This window comes from Schistocerca nitens, chromosome 2 (assembly GCF_023898315.1).
Source record: "Schistocerca nitens isolate TAMUIC-IGC-003100 chromosome 2, iqSchNite1.1, whole genome shotgun sequence".
Lineage (NCBI taxonomy): Eukaryota > Metazoa > Arthropoda > Insecta > Orthoptera > Acrididae > Schistocerca > Schistocerca nitens.
The window spans coordinates 699,771,968-699,785,967 of NC_064615.1; the positions used below are offsets into that span (position 1 = coordinate 699,771,968).

General features: G+C 36.9%; 1 protein-coding gene across 7 annotated transcripts in view; it reads right to left on the reverse strand.

Annotated features, from left to right (window-relative positions):
• LOC126236857 ((E3-independent) E2 ubiquitin-conjugating enzyme UBE2O-like) overlaps nucleotides 1-14,000 on the reverse strand; it is a 195,294-nt gene that overhangs the window by 73,732 nt on the left and 107,562 nt on the right. For 4 of the 7 annotated variants that reach the window (XM_049946471.1, XM_049946473.1, XM_049946469.1 and 1 more), the window contains 2 exons: nucleotides 12,846-13,142; nucleotides 4,349-4,506 (listed from right to left, as the gene is read on the reverse strand). In XM_049946471.1, coding sequence (XP_049802428.1) covers nucleotides 4,349-4,506; nucleotides 12,846-13,142 — 455 coding nt within the window. The remainder of the gene's footprint in view (nucleotides 1-4,348; nucleotides 4,507-12,845; nucleotides 13,143-14,000) is intronic. The other 3 variants (XM_049946472.1, XM_049946474.1, XM_049946470.1) reach the window with 1 other exon arrangement.

Genomic DNA, 14,000 nt, shown 5'->3' on the forward strand with positions numbered 1-14,000 from the left:
TACTGCAGTAGGTTGCGTTACATATATTAGCCAATAAAGCCATATTTTCTACATTACATTACTAAATGTTTTGTCACAAATATCTTCAACAGGAAACTTACATTACCGTGAACAAAAGAAAATGTCTACCAATGACTACCAGAATTTTAATCACATTTTAATTAAATATTTATTCTTTGCAATATGTCACTTGATAAAAAGAAGCCAGCTCCTTTTATAAATTATTTTACTCTCCCACACAAAAATGAAGGCTACTTAAAAAAGAGTAATTGCAAGCACGTCAAACAATGGAGCCAGGAAAACAGCTTCACGTGTGTAGCAGCCCTTGCAAAGAACATCTGCAACATTTTTGTCACTCTGGCATCAAGATAAATGCTCGAAACATGTTGTCCTTTTTCAACAAATGTACTATCTATACCATTTTCCTAACAAATATTTAACACAGCACATTGTAACCACAGTTGCAAAATTAGTAATTGCAAGGTATATACAGCTTTGCATATTGGGGGGGGGGGGTAGATTTTCCTATTAAAAATACCATTTTCCTCAGATGAAAACGCACTTTTCCTGAATGAAAATACACTATACCCTTCATGAAAGTATGTTTTTTCTGTGTTAGGTGGCAATATATTTTCCTTCACAGCTCTAAAACTAAGCAATCCTTTGAATGGTTAAGGTTTCGCACACCGGCATAGAGCTTCCCAGCACTTTAGGAAACAAAGCTGAACAAAAACAATGTGTTACGGGAAGATCTTTGATGCTAGGTAACATTTATGCTGCATATTTTTGTAGTATGAAAATATGAACACAAATTCCACCAAATATAGCACAGTAGCTTCCAAAGCACTGAAATCAAGCTCACGTCACATGATCTCACTATCCAAATATAGCAAATATTCAGAGCATAGGACATATGATGTAGTCAGCCAATAACAACATCACTGTTAAGTAGTGCAAACACACAAACAGGGAAAGTTAATGGTTTAAATTAATATACACACAATATACCTACAAGAAAAATTAAGCTCTCTCATATAATATTGGTCAGCAGAGAATTTTTGCTGTTTTTTTCCAAGGGCATGGTTAGCCAGGATTACAAGAATACCGATTAAATTGAAATAGGAGAATATTTCTGACAAGCACATTTATAAATTTCACTGCTGTGCACCGAACATTTAATTGGTTACCAGGGTGTATACAAGGACAAGGAAAAAAAATTTCCGGATTTTTCCCAGATTTCCTTGTTAAAAATACAGTTTCTCCTAGATGAAAACACACTTTTTCCATGTTAAATGACAGTAGATTTTCCCTCAGAATTGTATAACTTATCAATCCCTTGAATGGTTATGTTTTTATACACTGACGTAGAATTTCCTGGCACTTTAGAAAACAAAACTCGTGGAAAAAAACACGTTTTGGAAAGATCTTTGAAGGGCAGCAACATGTTCGATGTATATTTTCGTATTACGAAAGTATGAATTCGTATTCCACCAAACACGCATGTTACTTTCCGAACCATTGAAATCGAGATTGTGATGCGCTTTTGTAAGCCAGTCATAGCTCATGTCACTTGATCTCACCAGCCAATGACAGCATGACAGTGATATTGAGACCATAGGACACGTGATGTACTCAGCCAATAGTAACATCACTGTTAAGTAGCGCAAATACACAAACAGGAAAAGTTAATGTTTTAAATTAATATACATAGTGGTGCTACTAGAAAAACAAAGCCTTCACATACCGCAAGAGAAGCTAAGTTTCATATATAATGTTGTTGTTTTTTGCGCGTGTTACACTTCAGGATATATCACACAAATGTGCCAGCACAATTTTTAGTAGAGTCCATTGACTTGTCCTTGAAGTTTTCCACAAATAAATTAGTTACCAGAGAGGAACGAGGGCTTCCCGTAGTATTACATCAATTTGCTCATAATAACGATATAGATGTTTGATCTTCTGGGCTCGAAATTCCTCTAAATGGATTGTCACCAAAGAGTTGATTTTTAAATGAGAGTCAAACGCTCTGTGATTTAAGAAATTCATCGTACCTTCTCGCACATAGTCCAAAGGAAATTTACTGTTAAAGTAATGCTTTTCAAACCACCATTCACATTATTTTCCCACGACATGTTAGAAACAGGTTCATTCCATTCAGGGAGAGCCAGATAACAGGCACGACCACGCTTGCATGGCTACGATGATGCAGAAAGCCCGTATGTTCGTACGTGTAAAACATTAAAAGATCTTACATTATGTCATAAAAGAAACAAGACATCAGAGAATACTCCTAAAGCATCGGAATTTCGTGAACCACACTAAAATATGCACATTAAAATTGCACACTTAAAGTGCACATTCATATGTCCAGATTCCAATGAAATAGGCCTCAACCTGATATTAAGCTCTTCAGTGTGGTTTTCAGGATTTTCTTGTAGTACCAGTACTGTATTTCTCATGTTTGGTTCTTTATTATGGCGTAATGCCATACGTGCAGTTGAAACTAGCCAACAGTGTAGAATTAAACACTTCGATTCAAATACATTGACTGCTGCCTCAGCAGGAAAGATTAATAAAAACCAAATTTCTTTAGCAAACTGACAAAACTAACTTCATTGTTCTGCAAGGCGATTAATGTCAGAAATGTGGAAATAAAATAAAATCTGAAGCTAACAACATGTTTTAGCCTTTCATAATTATGTGAATGTATTTTAATTCACTCGATAACTCCCGGCCACAGAAATCTGCTTTGTTTTCATTTGATGGGCGAGCAGTAAATGAAGAGGAAACAGCAAAATCACTAAATGTAAACATGGGTCACGTGGAGACTACACACTTCCCCACTATAATTCAGACTGTTCTGCGCATCAACTCTGGATCTACGATATTTCCACACCTGGGCAATACTTTCTTAGAGTATCAGTTCTTACCAGTCAATATTACAAAAAAATTAACTGAAAACTAAAATAACGAAAAATTCCTGGAATTCTAAAAAATTCCCGGATTTTTCCGTTTTCCGCCGGATGAAAAAATTCCCTGGTTTTTCCCGGATCTCCCGGGTCGTACCTGACTGAATACATGTTCCAATGAGCACTTAGACATTTCCACAGAAAAGCTGATTACATGTGAAACTGTTCAATAACTCACTTCACACTGTTTTTGAAGAACAATTATACTTTCTGCCATTTCTGTAGCATAATTTGTAATCTATGAAAGAACTAAAATAAATACAGAAAACTATCCTTGAACCTTGATCTTTTTTTAGCATGTGTTACCCTTTAAGATACATCAAAAACAAATGTGCCACTAAAATTTTAAATTATGGCATAAATGTCTGGTCTTCTGGGCAAAACGTTTTTCAAAATGGCTGATCCTCAGTGTTAAGTTTTGAATGAAAGTCTAATGCCCTGCAACCTCATCACACATTCTAACACACAACATAATTCAAATTGGGTAAAAGGAAATTTACTTTGAAAGTAACACTTCTCAAATCACTATTCACAATGTTTTCCCATGACCTGCTACAAATGTAAACAGTTGTGACATCACCCTCATCAAAACGAGGCCCACAATCTTTTAGATCCTACATCAAAAGTATGAAGTATTGCATAGTCTTTGACACATTTTGTTGTTGGTGGATGTTTGTGTGTAAACCACGGTTTTTGTTGTAAATGGCGCATTTTCTTTGCATTTGAAGTTTTATTTTGGTGTTATTCTCTTGTTTATGTTTTATTGCTGCAGTAGCAAACCAAAGTAAAATTCTTCATTACAGTATCAGTCATTATCAGTTGAAATTACAAAATTTAACTAAAACAATGACAAATTCCTGGAATTCTAAAAATTTCCAGAGTTTTTCCCAGATTTCTCTCCGATGAAAAAGTTCCTGGGTTTTTCCTGGGGCATATACACCCTGTCTATAATATTGCGAGCATACAAAACGAATTCTCACCCTGACGGAATTAGTATTTTATTTATTAAAAGAGAAACAGGAGAAGTAAGTTTGTTGCAGGTATTAACATGGAGCAAGAAACTTGCCGCTATTCCCAATTCGTGAAATTAACACTCAGGAGACTATCAATGGCAAAATTAATAAGGCATCAGAGATGAATTCATTTTCTAGGCCACACTAAGATACATGCAAATTATTAAAATTCAGACTACTAGCAAATGGAGACAATATTTTATTTTACTGAATCACTTGAGTATTTCACCAAATTAATATTTTCTTCTTAATTACACCTTCTCCTACAGCAGCTAACTGTGCCTGCAAGAAATATTCCTGCACAAGCTGATGTTTTGAGTGACCATTCCAATCCACATATTACACAGATGCATCTTTAATACATACCTGCCACACCACATCAGCTACTGAAGAAGTTGAAAGTGTTTCTACAACAACACGTGTTCCAGGTGTCAACTGTACAGGGGGAGCACGTTTCCGAGTACGGAGAAGCTTCTTCTTCTTTAAAACTTTTGTCATCAAGGCTGGGCCCCGTTTCTTTTTGCCTAAACAAAGCACAAATGTAAAATTTATGCCATAGCATCACTAAATTAGGCAGTGACATGACATTACGTTATGAGTTAGCAAAGCCACCATTCCATGACATGAGATGGCAACTGTTAATTATCAGAGTCTGGTAAGTGGTATTCCTGTTTCAGAGTCTTGTAAATCCTTTCCAAATTTCATTTTTAAATCATATCTTATTGGCAAAACAAAATGGTGACATACATATGGTTTCTTTTATGTAAAAACAGTAAATTACCTATTGATGAGTGATTAGAAATGATATCCTGAATTAATGTAACCTCCCTCAAGGTCAGAAAAATTGAGACATGCACATTTAAAGCTTCACGGGCTCAAACTGCAATTTCAAACAATGAAGCTGAAATCATAAACACATGAATATTACTTTTGTGAAAGTCATCTTATGAATTGTGGATTCCTTTGAACAAGTTCAATGAAAAAATCATGAAATTAGAGTAGAATATTTGCTACAGCTTTCTGTGTTCTGCTCAAATACCAGGCTGACATCGATAGGCAGATACGTAAGATATGTCTGTAAAAGTAATACATAAGACAACCTGTTATTGTGTGAGATGGCATGCATCCCCTACATCAGGAGCTTAACTAGACGACTGGTGCACGTATCCTAAGTGCAGAAGTAATGACTGATATTTGATCCCATTTCATGAAATTAATGTATTCTACAACACTTATTATGCAAATGATTCACCTATTACTTTTTCTAGTATTACTGGTTCTTAAAATGGTTAGTTTTCTTTTGTGCATGAACATTATACCCAGATGCTACCAATGAGAGGTATCCCACATAAGTGATATGGAATTAATATCATCAACAGTAGATAAATGGGTCACATCCCTCACTAATTTGTGTCAAGAGTACAGAAATGCGGAATGCAGCTTCCAATCATGGAAAATTGTGGCAAACCATATCTGAGAAGCTGCTTCAGCCTGTTCCATATGATCGTCATCACATTTAGTGATATGGATGGCTGAGCAATCTTGTTCAAAACAGGATCACATGTACATCCTCTTGTACCCTTGGACTGTGTGACATCAGCAGTTCCATTATAGCTTGATGCTTATTAAGACTGATGGTACCACCAATGCAATTAAGCATTTCAGCTCTGCTGAATAATTAAATGTAAGCAGTTCTCTCAATGGTAAATGTGTAGTGTGGGGCAAACTGGCTCCATGAAATCCATACATACTGGGTGGTCCAGCTATTGTCATATTTAACTCATCAGTGAGGATAGCTTGTTTCAAAGTACAAATTTTCCTTAAAAATGGCAAAAATGTTGTGGTCGATTGTGATTCTTGGAAAGAATGTGTTTCAAAATGGTTCTCACTGAGAATAATCCAGTGTCATTTAGTCACTATCAAATAGTGTCACAAAGAACTGTGGAAATCCGACCAACCTCAGATGAGTATAAAAGTGTAAGACAGGTCCTGGGGCATGAGGTTTCGAGAAGACAAGTGACTTTCTCCTCCAATGAAACATATTACATTCTACTGCCTAAAATCCTCTTGCATTATTACATTTTACACAACTGTTTAATCCAGCCAGAAATTCTTTGATATGACCTAATTACACCTTATGTTCTGAATCAGGCTGTACCCAAACACAAGGACCACAATTAAATGTCGTTTCATTCATGTGGCTTCAGTTTGTCCAATAACTCACTGATATACTGATGTCTACAGTCTGTCAAACAAGAAACCTTACACAAAGTGTAAGACTGCAAGACCCAGTATAGTTGTGATTATTGACTATTTTAGGTGCCTCTGCGATTAGTTCATGTACCCTAAATACAGGGTGTATACGGGGACAAAGGAAAAAAATTCCCGGATTATTCCCGGATTTCTCCCGGATATCCCGTTTAAAAAATATGCTTTTTCCCGGGCGAAAATACTGTCACTTAGCACGGAAAAAGTGTATGTTTTCCGTAGATTTTCCCTTGGAACTGTAAAACTTATCAATCCTTTGAATGGTTAACGTTTTATACAATCGCGTAGAACTTCCAGGAAAAAAAAGAAAAGACGGGGCAGAGAAGTTTTGAAAAGACCTTTGTTTTGCAGCAACTTATACGCTGCATATTTTCGTATTACGAAAGTATAAATTCGAATTGCACCAAACACAGCGCATTAGTTTCCGAAGCGTTGAAACCGAGGTTGATATGTCCTTTTGTAAGCGAGTCATATCTCAAGCCACGAGATCTCGCCAGCCGATAACAGCAGCTATTCAGAGCATAGGACACGTGTTTTAGTCAGCCAATAGCAACATCACTTGTTACATAGCGCAAACACACAAGAGGAACAGTTAACGGTTTACATTAATGTACACAGTACCGTATATCTACAAGAAAAGCTAAGCTTTCACATATAATATTGGTCTCTAAGATTAACACGCTACAACAGAAGCTAAGCTTTCACATGAATTATTGATCTTTTTTTGCGTGTGTTATACTTTAAGATACATCACACAAATGTGCCAGTAAATTTAAAATTATGACATAAATGTCTCGCGGCTCGAAATTTTTGTAAGTGGCTGGTCCTCAAACTGTTCAGTTTCGAACGCTCTGTGATTTAGATATCCATCCCACTTTCTCACACATAACATAATTCATCTTGGGTAAAAAGAAATTTACTTTGAAAGTAACGCTTTTCTAACCACCGTTCGCAATACTATCCGGAGACTGTTAGAAATAGGTTCGATTTACCAGTTGCCAGAGAGCGCCAGAAAACAGACAATGTGCGTGTGCAACAGCAGTGGTGTAGGAAGCCCGCATGTTCGTGTGTATAAAGCTCTAAGAAGGCTTAGATTACACCATAAAAGAAACAGGGCATCAGAGGATACTCCGAAGAGCATCGGAATTTCGTAAACCATACTAAAATGCATAATTCAGCTTGAAGTGCAAATTGGCTTTTTCCAGATTCACAATGAAGCAGGTCCCATCTGATATTAAGCTTTTCAGTGTGGTTTTTGGGATGTAAATTTTCTTGGAGTACCAGTACTATACGATCTCATTTTCGGTTCTTTATTATGGCATAATGCCATACATGCCAAAAGATAATAACGTGCACTTGAAATTCAGCGAACAGTTGGAACTAGCCAATACTGTAGAATGAAACACTTCGTTTCAAATAAAATGATCGCCTCAGCGGAAAGATTAATCAAGCCAAATTTCTTTAGCAAACTTGCAAAAATAACTTCATTGTTCTGCAAGGTGATTAATGGTTGACTGCAACCAACTTGCAAATAAAATAAAATCAGAAAATTGAAATTAATAATATATTTTTGCCCTCCGTAATTATGTGAATGTATTTTAATTCACTTGATAGCTCACGGCCACAGAAATCCGTTTTGTTTTCATTTGACATGGGAGCTGTAAGCGAAGAGAAGCAGCGAAATCACTTAACGTAAACACTGGTCACGTGCAGGTTAACCCACTCCCCACTACAACTCAGACAACTCTGTGCAAGCGCGAATCTGGCAGCTAGGGCGCGCGAGAAAAATTTTCTCGTTTGCATCTGCCTGCTTGCAGCTACTACCGATACAGCTAACAGCCAAACTACAAGTAGCGCCATAGCGGGAGAAGGTACTGCTTATACGCGAGTCAAATGCGCATGCGCAACAGACCGCTGGCAAGCGGTCAAACGAACCTAATGTGAACAGTTGTGACGTCATGCTCATAGCAAGCAGTTCATTGTTACGAAGAATTACAGTCTGCACCCTACGGTCTTTGACATATTTTTGCTATTTGCAGACACTTGTGCGTGCACGGGGTTTCGTTGTAAATTCCACATTTCCTTTGCCACTAAGGTTTTATTTTTTTCCCCTCTCGTTTATATTTTATTGCTGCAGTATCATTCTCCAGTAGCAGGACACAATAACGTTCTTTGCTACAAAATCAATTCTGCAGTCAAAATTACAAAAATTTAACCGAAAGCTAAAACAATGAAAAATTCCCGGAATTCCGAAAAATTCCCGGGTTTTTCCCGGATTTCCCAGTTGTCCCGGGTCGTATACACCCTGAAATAACTCTTACTCCACAGAGCACACTCAAAAGCCATTTTCGCATCCACAAAACAAACTGTTAAGATTAAGAATCAGTTTTCAAGGTTAGTTCTTCAAAATCATTGCAATAGGACAAACAAAATGTTTGCCAATGTTTGTACCATAGAGACTGACTTGAGTTTTTCTTTGCAAAATAAAATCTTTACATGAAAGACCTATTTTGTATCCAATGAAGTAAAAATCAACCTTCCTGAGCTGCCACTATACTATCACGTTCTGGGTAACAGATCTGCTTAATGACAATGAACTACACTAACCTGATATAGAAGCATATAAACACAATGAGATGCATAACTGTGCTTAAATTTTAGTCAGAGCAATTCGTACTATTATTTGAAAGTTTATGCTATTAGTTTCAGATTTCGCTCTCTCCTCAGTCATATGCTCTAAAAGCTAACACTCTCATCAAACCTCTGATGTGATAAGAGTAATTGAAGTAGTACCTCTTTATGAATTTCATTTGGAGACAGCTGATAAACAAGTAACAATAACAATAGAAACACTAATAATAACAATAATAATAACAATGGTGATAATGAAGCATGCATATGCTGATTTATTCATAGCTAGGATAGTGGGGGCCTTGCTCAACATCAAGCTTCAAAATTGAATGACTGCAGATTTTTAACAATATTTTAATCACTATTAACAACAAAAACATAATAAATTTTTATATGAAATTTATTACAGACCAGTAACAAAATTTAAAAAATTAAACTCTTCAAGCAATCACAAAATAATATCTCATATTTTCCTATTTCGCTAAGTTGCCACAAAATATGGCTATAACTTTTTTCCCCTTCAAATGCATCATAGCTCAAGGTAATCACTATTATAATGTTCAGTTTTACTCAACAGATCAATCACATCATGTATCCTAAAAACGTACAAAATCTGGTCCTGTTTCTCTGCACGAGCTAACTGTTTTTCTTTGTCTCATCACACTAAAAATGATGGCCTTGCACTGTGAAACTATTATGTCATTTCCAACAATGGCAACAGGGGTCCCAGGTAAAGTGGAAGTCATACTGCAGAGTAGTTGGTTGGTTAAAATTTTCACAGATTATCTGAATGATGTTTTTTTAATGGAAATTATGTGGAATGAGCCAGTTTACAGCACAAATTTTGTGATAGAATGTCTATAATTTAGGAGTTTTGGTAACAATTCACCAGATAGTAGTGGTACCAAATTGGTAACAAGTGCACAAACACTACTAAGACCATCTCTAGCTTTCAGATGAATTCTCAGAACTGTGACTCGGTTGCAAGGATAATTCGCATCTATGTAGTTCAGAAGAGCTGGTACTTGGAAGAAGTATCCAGGTGGTTCAGGTTGCTGCAGCCATTGGAATCAAGCTTGTTATGCTCAGCAGTGTGTTCTGCTACTGGGTGGTCAACTCCGCTCTCGGCTACAGCTTGGCGACAGTCATTCATTCAAGTGGACAATCGTTTGATGGTCATGTGCAGACATGACAGCAGAGCTGCTATGTGCCATAACTGCTTTTACATGTGTCCCTGCCTCTGATGAGATAGGATAAGCTGGTGACGGGACTGGAGCAGGATGTGCTGGGTGGGAGAATCAAACAGGTTTTCTAAGGATACGACCCAGGTGCAAGCTGTTGGAAATGTGTGGCAAAAGGATAGACCAGGATATTGTTTAGATTGGGTGGGCAATGGCATACCACTTCAGGATAGATGGAAAGGATTGTGGGTAGGATGTCCCTCACTTCTGGGCATGATAATATGTAGTTTAAACCCTTAAACCCTAGCAAGATCCCCCCCGCCCAATCCAACATATACCTTCACCACACACTATCTGCTGAACTGCAGTCCTGGCACTGCGTATTCAGCTGTCACAACATTTCCATTCAGGCAGGGGCAGAGGGTGGGGGTGGGGATCTACCCCAAAAAAGCATTTGTTGGAACTCTAGCAAAGTCTTCCATCTTGTTTGTGCACCAGTCAACAACTCAATGCTTCTACTATATGGTAAGCTGGTACTTTCATTCCCAAATTATTTTCAGTGTACAGAATACATATACATAATTGCTACATCATTGTGGATACTGCTTGTTGATCATTTGCCAGTTCCTAAATGGTACACTAGCCTAAATTTAACTTCATGGACATGTCTTTTAAATCTACTCCGGCACCTATACTTAAAGACTAGTTACACGGTATCAGCTTGTAATTAAGAATGCATCTATCAAATTGAAATATCTGTCCAGAAGAAATGATTTTAAATCAAACTTGAGACCTGCTTTATTACCTGAACTGTCAGATATTTTGGTAAACGTCTGCTTTTAGCATTCACAAAAAAGCAGCAAAACATGTAGCGATGATTAACAATAAATATGCATTTCTGTTTGGGGACACTTCTTCGACATGAACATTTTGCTCATATTTAATCACCATGTATGAAATCATAGATCCTCAAAACGAACCAAAGGCTATTTTAATTTCAATGTTTATTTTATTTCTTAAATGTAGTGTAGTATGTTCTCTCTGCCAGCATGTCTTCTCCTTCACAAATGATTACATTGTTAAATCTGTCACATTTTGAAGTGTAACTTTTGAAGTGTATTCTGAAAACTATTATTATTTTTATGAACAGCATATTCAATGACAGCTGTGAATGAATTACTTATTTGGTATTTCCTTACATTTTTCACGCTGATAGAAAAATTACTACCCAATAGCAGACCTCTCTCTTTCTTATCAAATATTTACAGGTTGCACTTTTGTACACAAAGACTTTTTCCATAAGCAACTTTTGTGTACATACAATTTGCTATTCTACGAACTAAAATGTGATAGTACCTGATCACACATTCAAGTTAATAACCTTAACACCAAGGATCTCAGATTGCTTTATCTTTATAGTACTACACATTGGTACTTTGAGTAAAATTTACTCCCGAATCAGTGAAATAGAGCTAAAAAATTTAATAGTGTGACTGTTTTAACTTTGTTTTGATCTTCTTTACTAACATTTATTACCTGATAATGGCACTGTCAATACAGGAACACTAGATACACTCAACTGACAAAGTCATTTTGGAATTTATATACCTTTGGCTTTCTCTGACTGAAATCCAGTTCAGACATGAAACTGGAACCATCGAGTGGAATGGTGGTTCCCCAAACAAACAAAGATTTAGTATAAGCTATGTATCTCAAAGCTGATTGGAAGGTTCAAATTGAACCATTTAATAATTAATTTTACACTTGACCAACATAATTACTCTACATCTACATCTATACTCTACGAATCACTTATGATGTGCATGGCAGAGAGTATGCTCCACTACACTTGCTATTATGGCTCTTTCCCTTTCCATTCACATAGGGAGTTGGGAAAAGTATTGTTTAAATGTCTGTGTGTGCTGTAATTAATCTAGCCTTATCTTAATGATCCCTATGGGAGCGATAGGTAGAGGTCGTAGAATCTCTCTAGTCATCATTTAATGCCAGTTCTTGAAACTTTGTCGGAGACTTTCTCGGGATACTTTCTGTTTATCTTCAAGATTCTGCCAGTTCAGTTCTTTCAAAATCTCAGTGACACTCTCCCATAGGTCAAACAAATCTGTCATAGGATACTACTTTTTTTTTCTTTTTTTTCATTTTCTTGAACTGTGAAATTTTAAATTTGCGAACATTTAAAGAAAGTTGCCAATCATTGCACCACTATGACTGAATATTTGTACAGCTCCATTCAGACTGTACTTCGTTGAGGATAACTGCATCACCTCCAAAAAGTCTGAGGCTACTACTAATATTGTCTGCAAGGTCATTAATACACAACATACGTAGCAAGAGACTCAACACACTTCCACAGGGTACACCCAAAGTTACTTCCTGTCGATGGCTCTCCATCCAAGATAACATGCCACGTCCTCCATACCAACAAATCCTCAACCCACTCACATACTTTGTCTGATACCCCATATACTTTTGATATAGGTACAGGTGTAGTACTGAGTCAAACACTTTTCGGAAACCAAAAAATACTGCACTTACCTGACTGCCTTGACCCCTGGCTTTCAGGATGTCATGTGAGAAAAGGGCGAGTCAGGTTTCACATAATCTATGTTGTACATACCTTATTATATTTGAACTCAGAATGTGTTCTATTATTGCATCATACTATTAGCTCACTGCAGATTGAAAGCAGAAAATGGCAAAACCCATGCTATCTAGTCCAGGAGTCACTAACCATTTATCAATGTAAGTAATAGATTTTTCACCTTGTGATCCAGTAGAGCTACAGCCACTGCTAACAGAAGCTGTGTCTGATATGCTAGCAGTGTCCTCCGTATCCCAGTCAGACATGCTACTTGGCTGTTCAGGCGATGCAGCTGTCTGTGGTGGCGGAGGTGGAAGCAAACTAGGGTTGCCGCTATTGCTGACAGGTGCCACTGGAACAGCCTGATGTTGCTCTTGGACCAGCTGTTCCTGGGGGACAATCTGCTGTTTTTTTTCTTCTTCATCTCCACCTTCAGTACCATTCCTTTCTGCAGCTGGTATAACTTCCATCATACCTGCTATGGGGAAAATAAAAATAAATAAACTTATTGTAATAATAACTACATACTATGAATTAAAGTCCACACATCATTTTCTGTCTGTATGTGAAGGCTAATTTCACGAATTACTGTAATGATTATACTGTTTTCATTAATACATAGACTCATTCACGAGGAAGGTTCATGTATAAATTATAACTGTTACGCTAGACAAGTTACTCGGCCATAGATACTAAGTGCTTTCCATGTGAAAACAAGGCGGGTTGCCAGTAACAATTTTAAATTTGTTAACTCACTATGATGAAACTGTTTCCTAGACCACCATCACCACCAAAGTACTACCACAGTATGGGCAGTAAAAGAGAGAAGTAAGTTCCAACTGACATTTCCATTTTTCCACATGTACAGATATAGTGTACCACAGAAGTAAGGGAAGTGTGGCTAGGGAAGAAAAAAGAAAGAGAAAGAAAGAGAGAGAGAGAGAGAGAGAGAGAGAGATATTCACAATTACCACATATATATTACCACATGCAAGTAACACAAGGTGTCCCAGGAGGAATGGTCAATACTTGTGGATAAGACAGGAACAATCATTCGAAGAAATATAGTCTAGTAAACATGGGCTCTGAAATGCATCCTTAATAGTTATGAGTTATGAGCCATTGTTCGGTAGAAGAAATGTATTTCACAGTATCTAATAAAGTTCCCACACCTTTTAAGCTATATACACTTTACAGTCCATGTTTACAAGTCTTTTTCTTGTTTTGGCCCACATTGCCACCTCTCAAAAAACGAAAATCATGCACTAGAAGAGATCTATTTCAAAGTATCAAGGATGAAGATATGCTTTCAGTTCTTAAGATATGCATTTTAGAG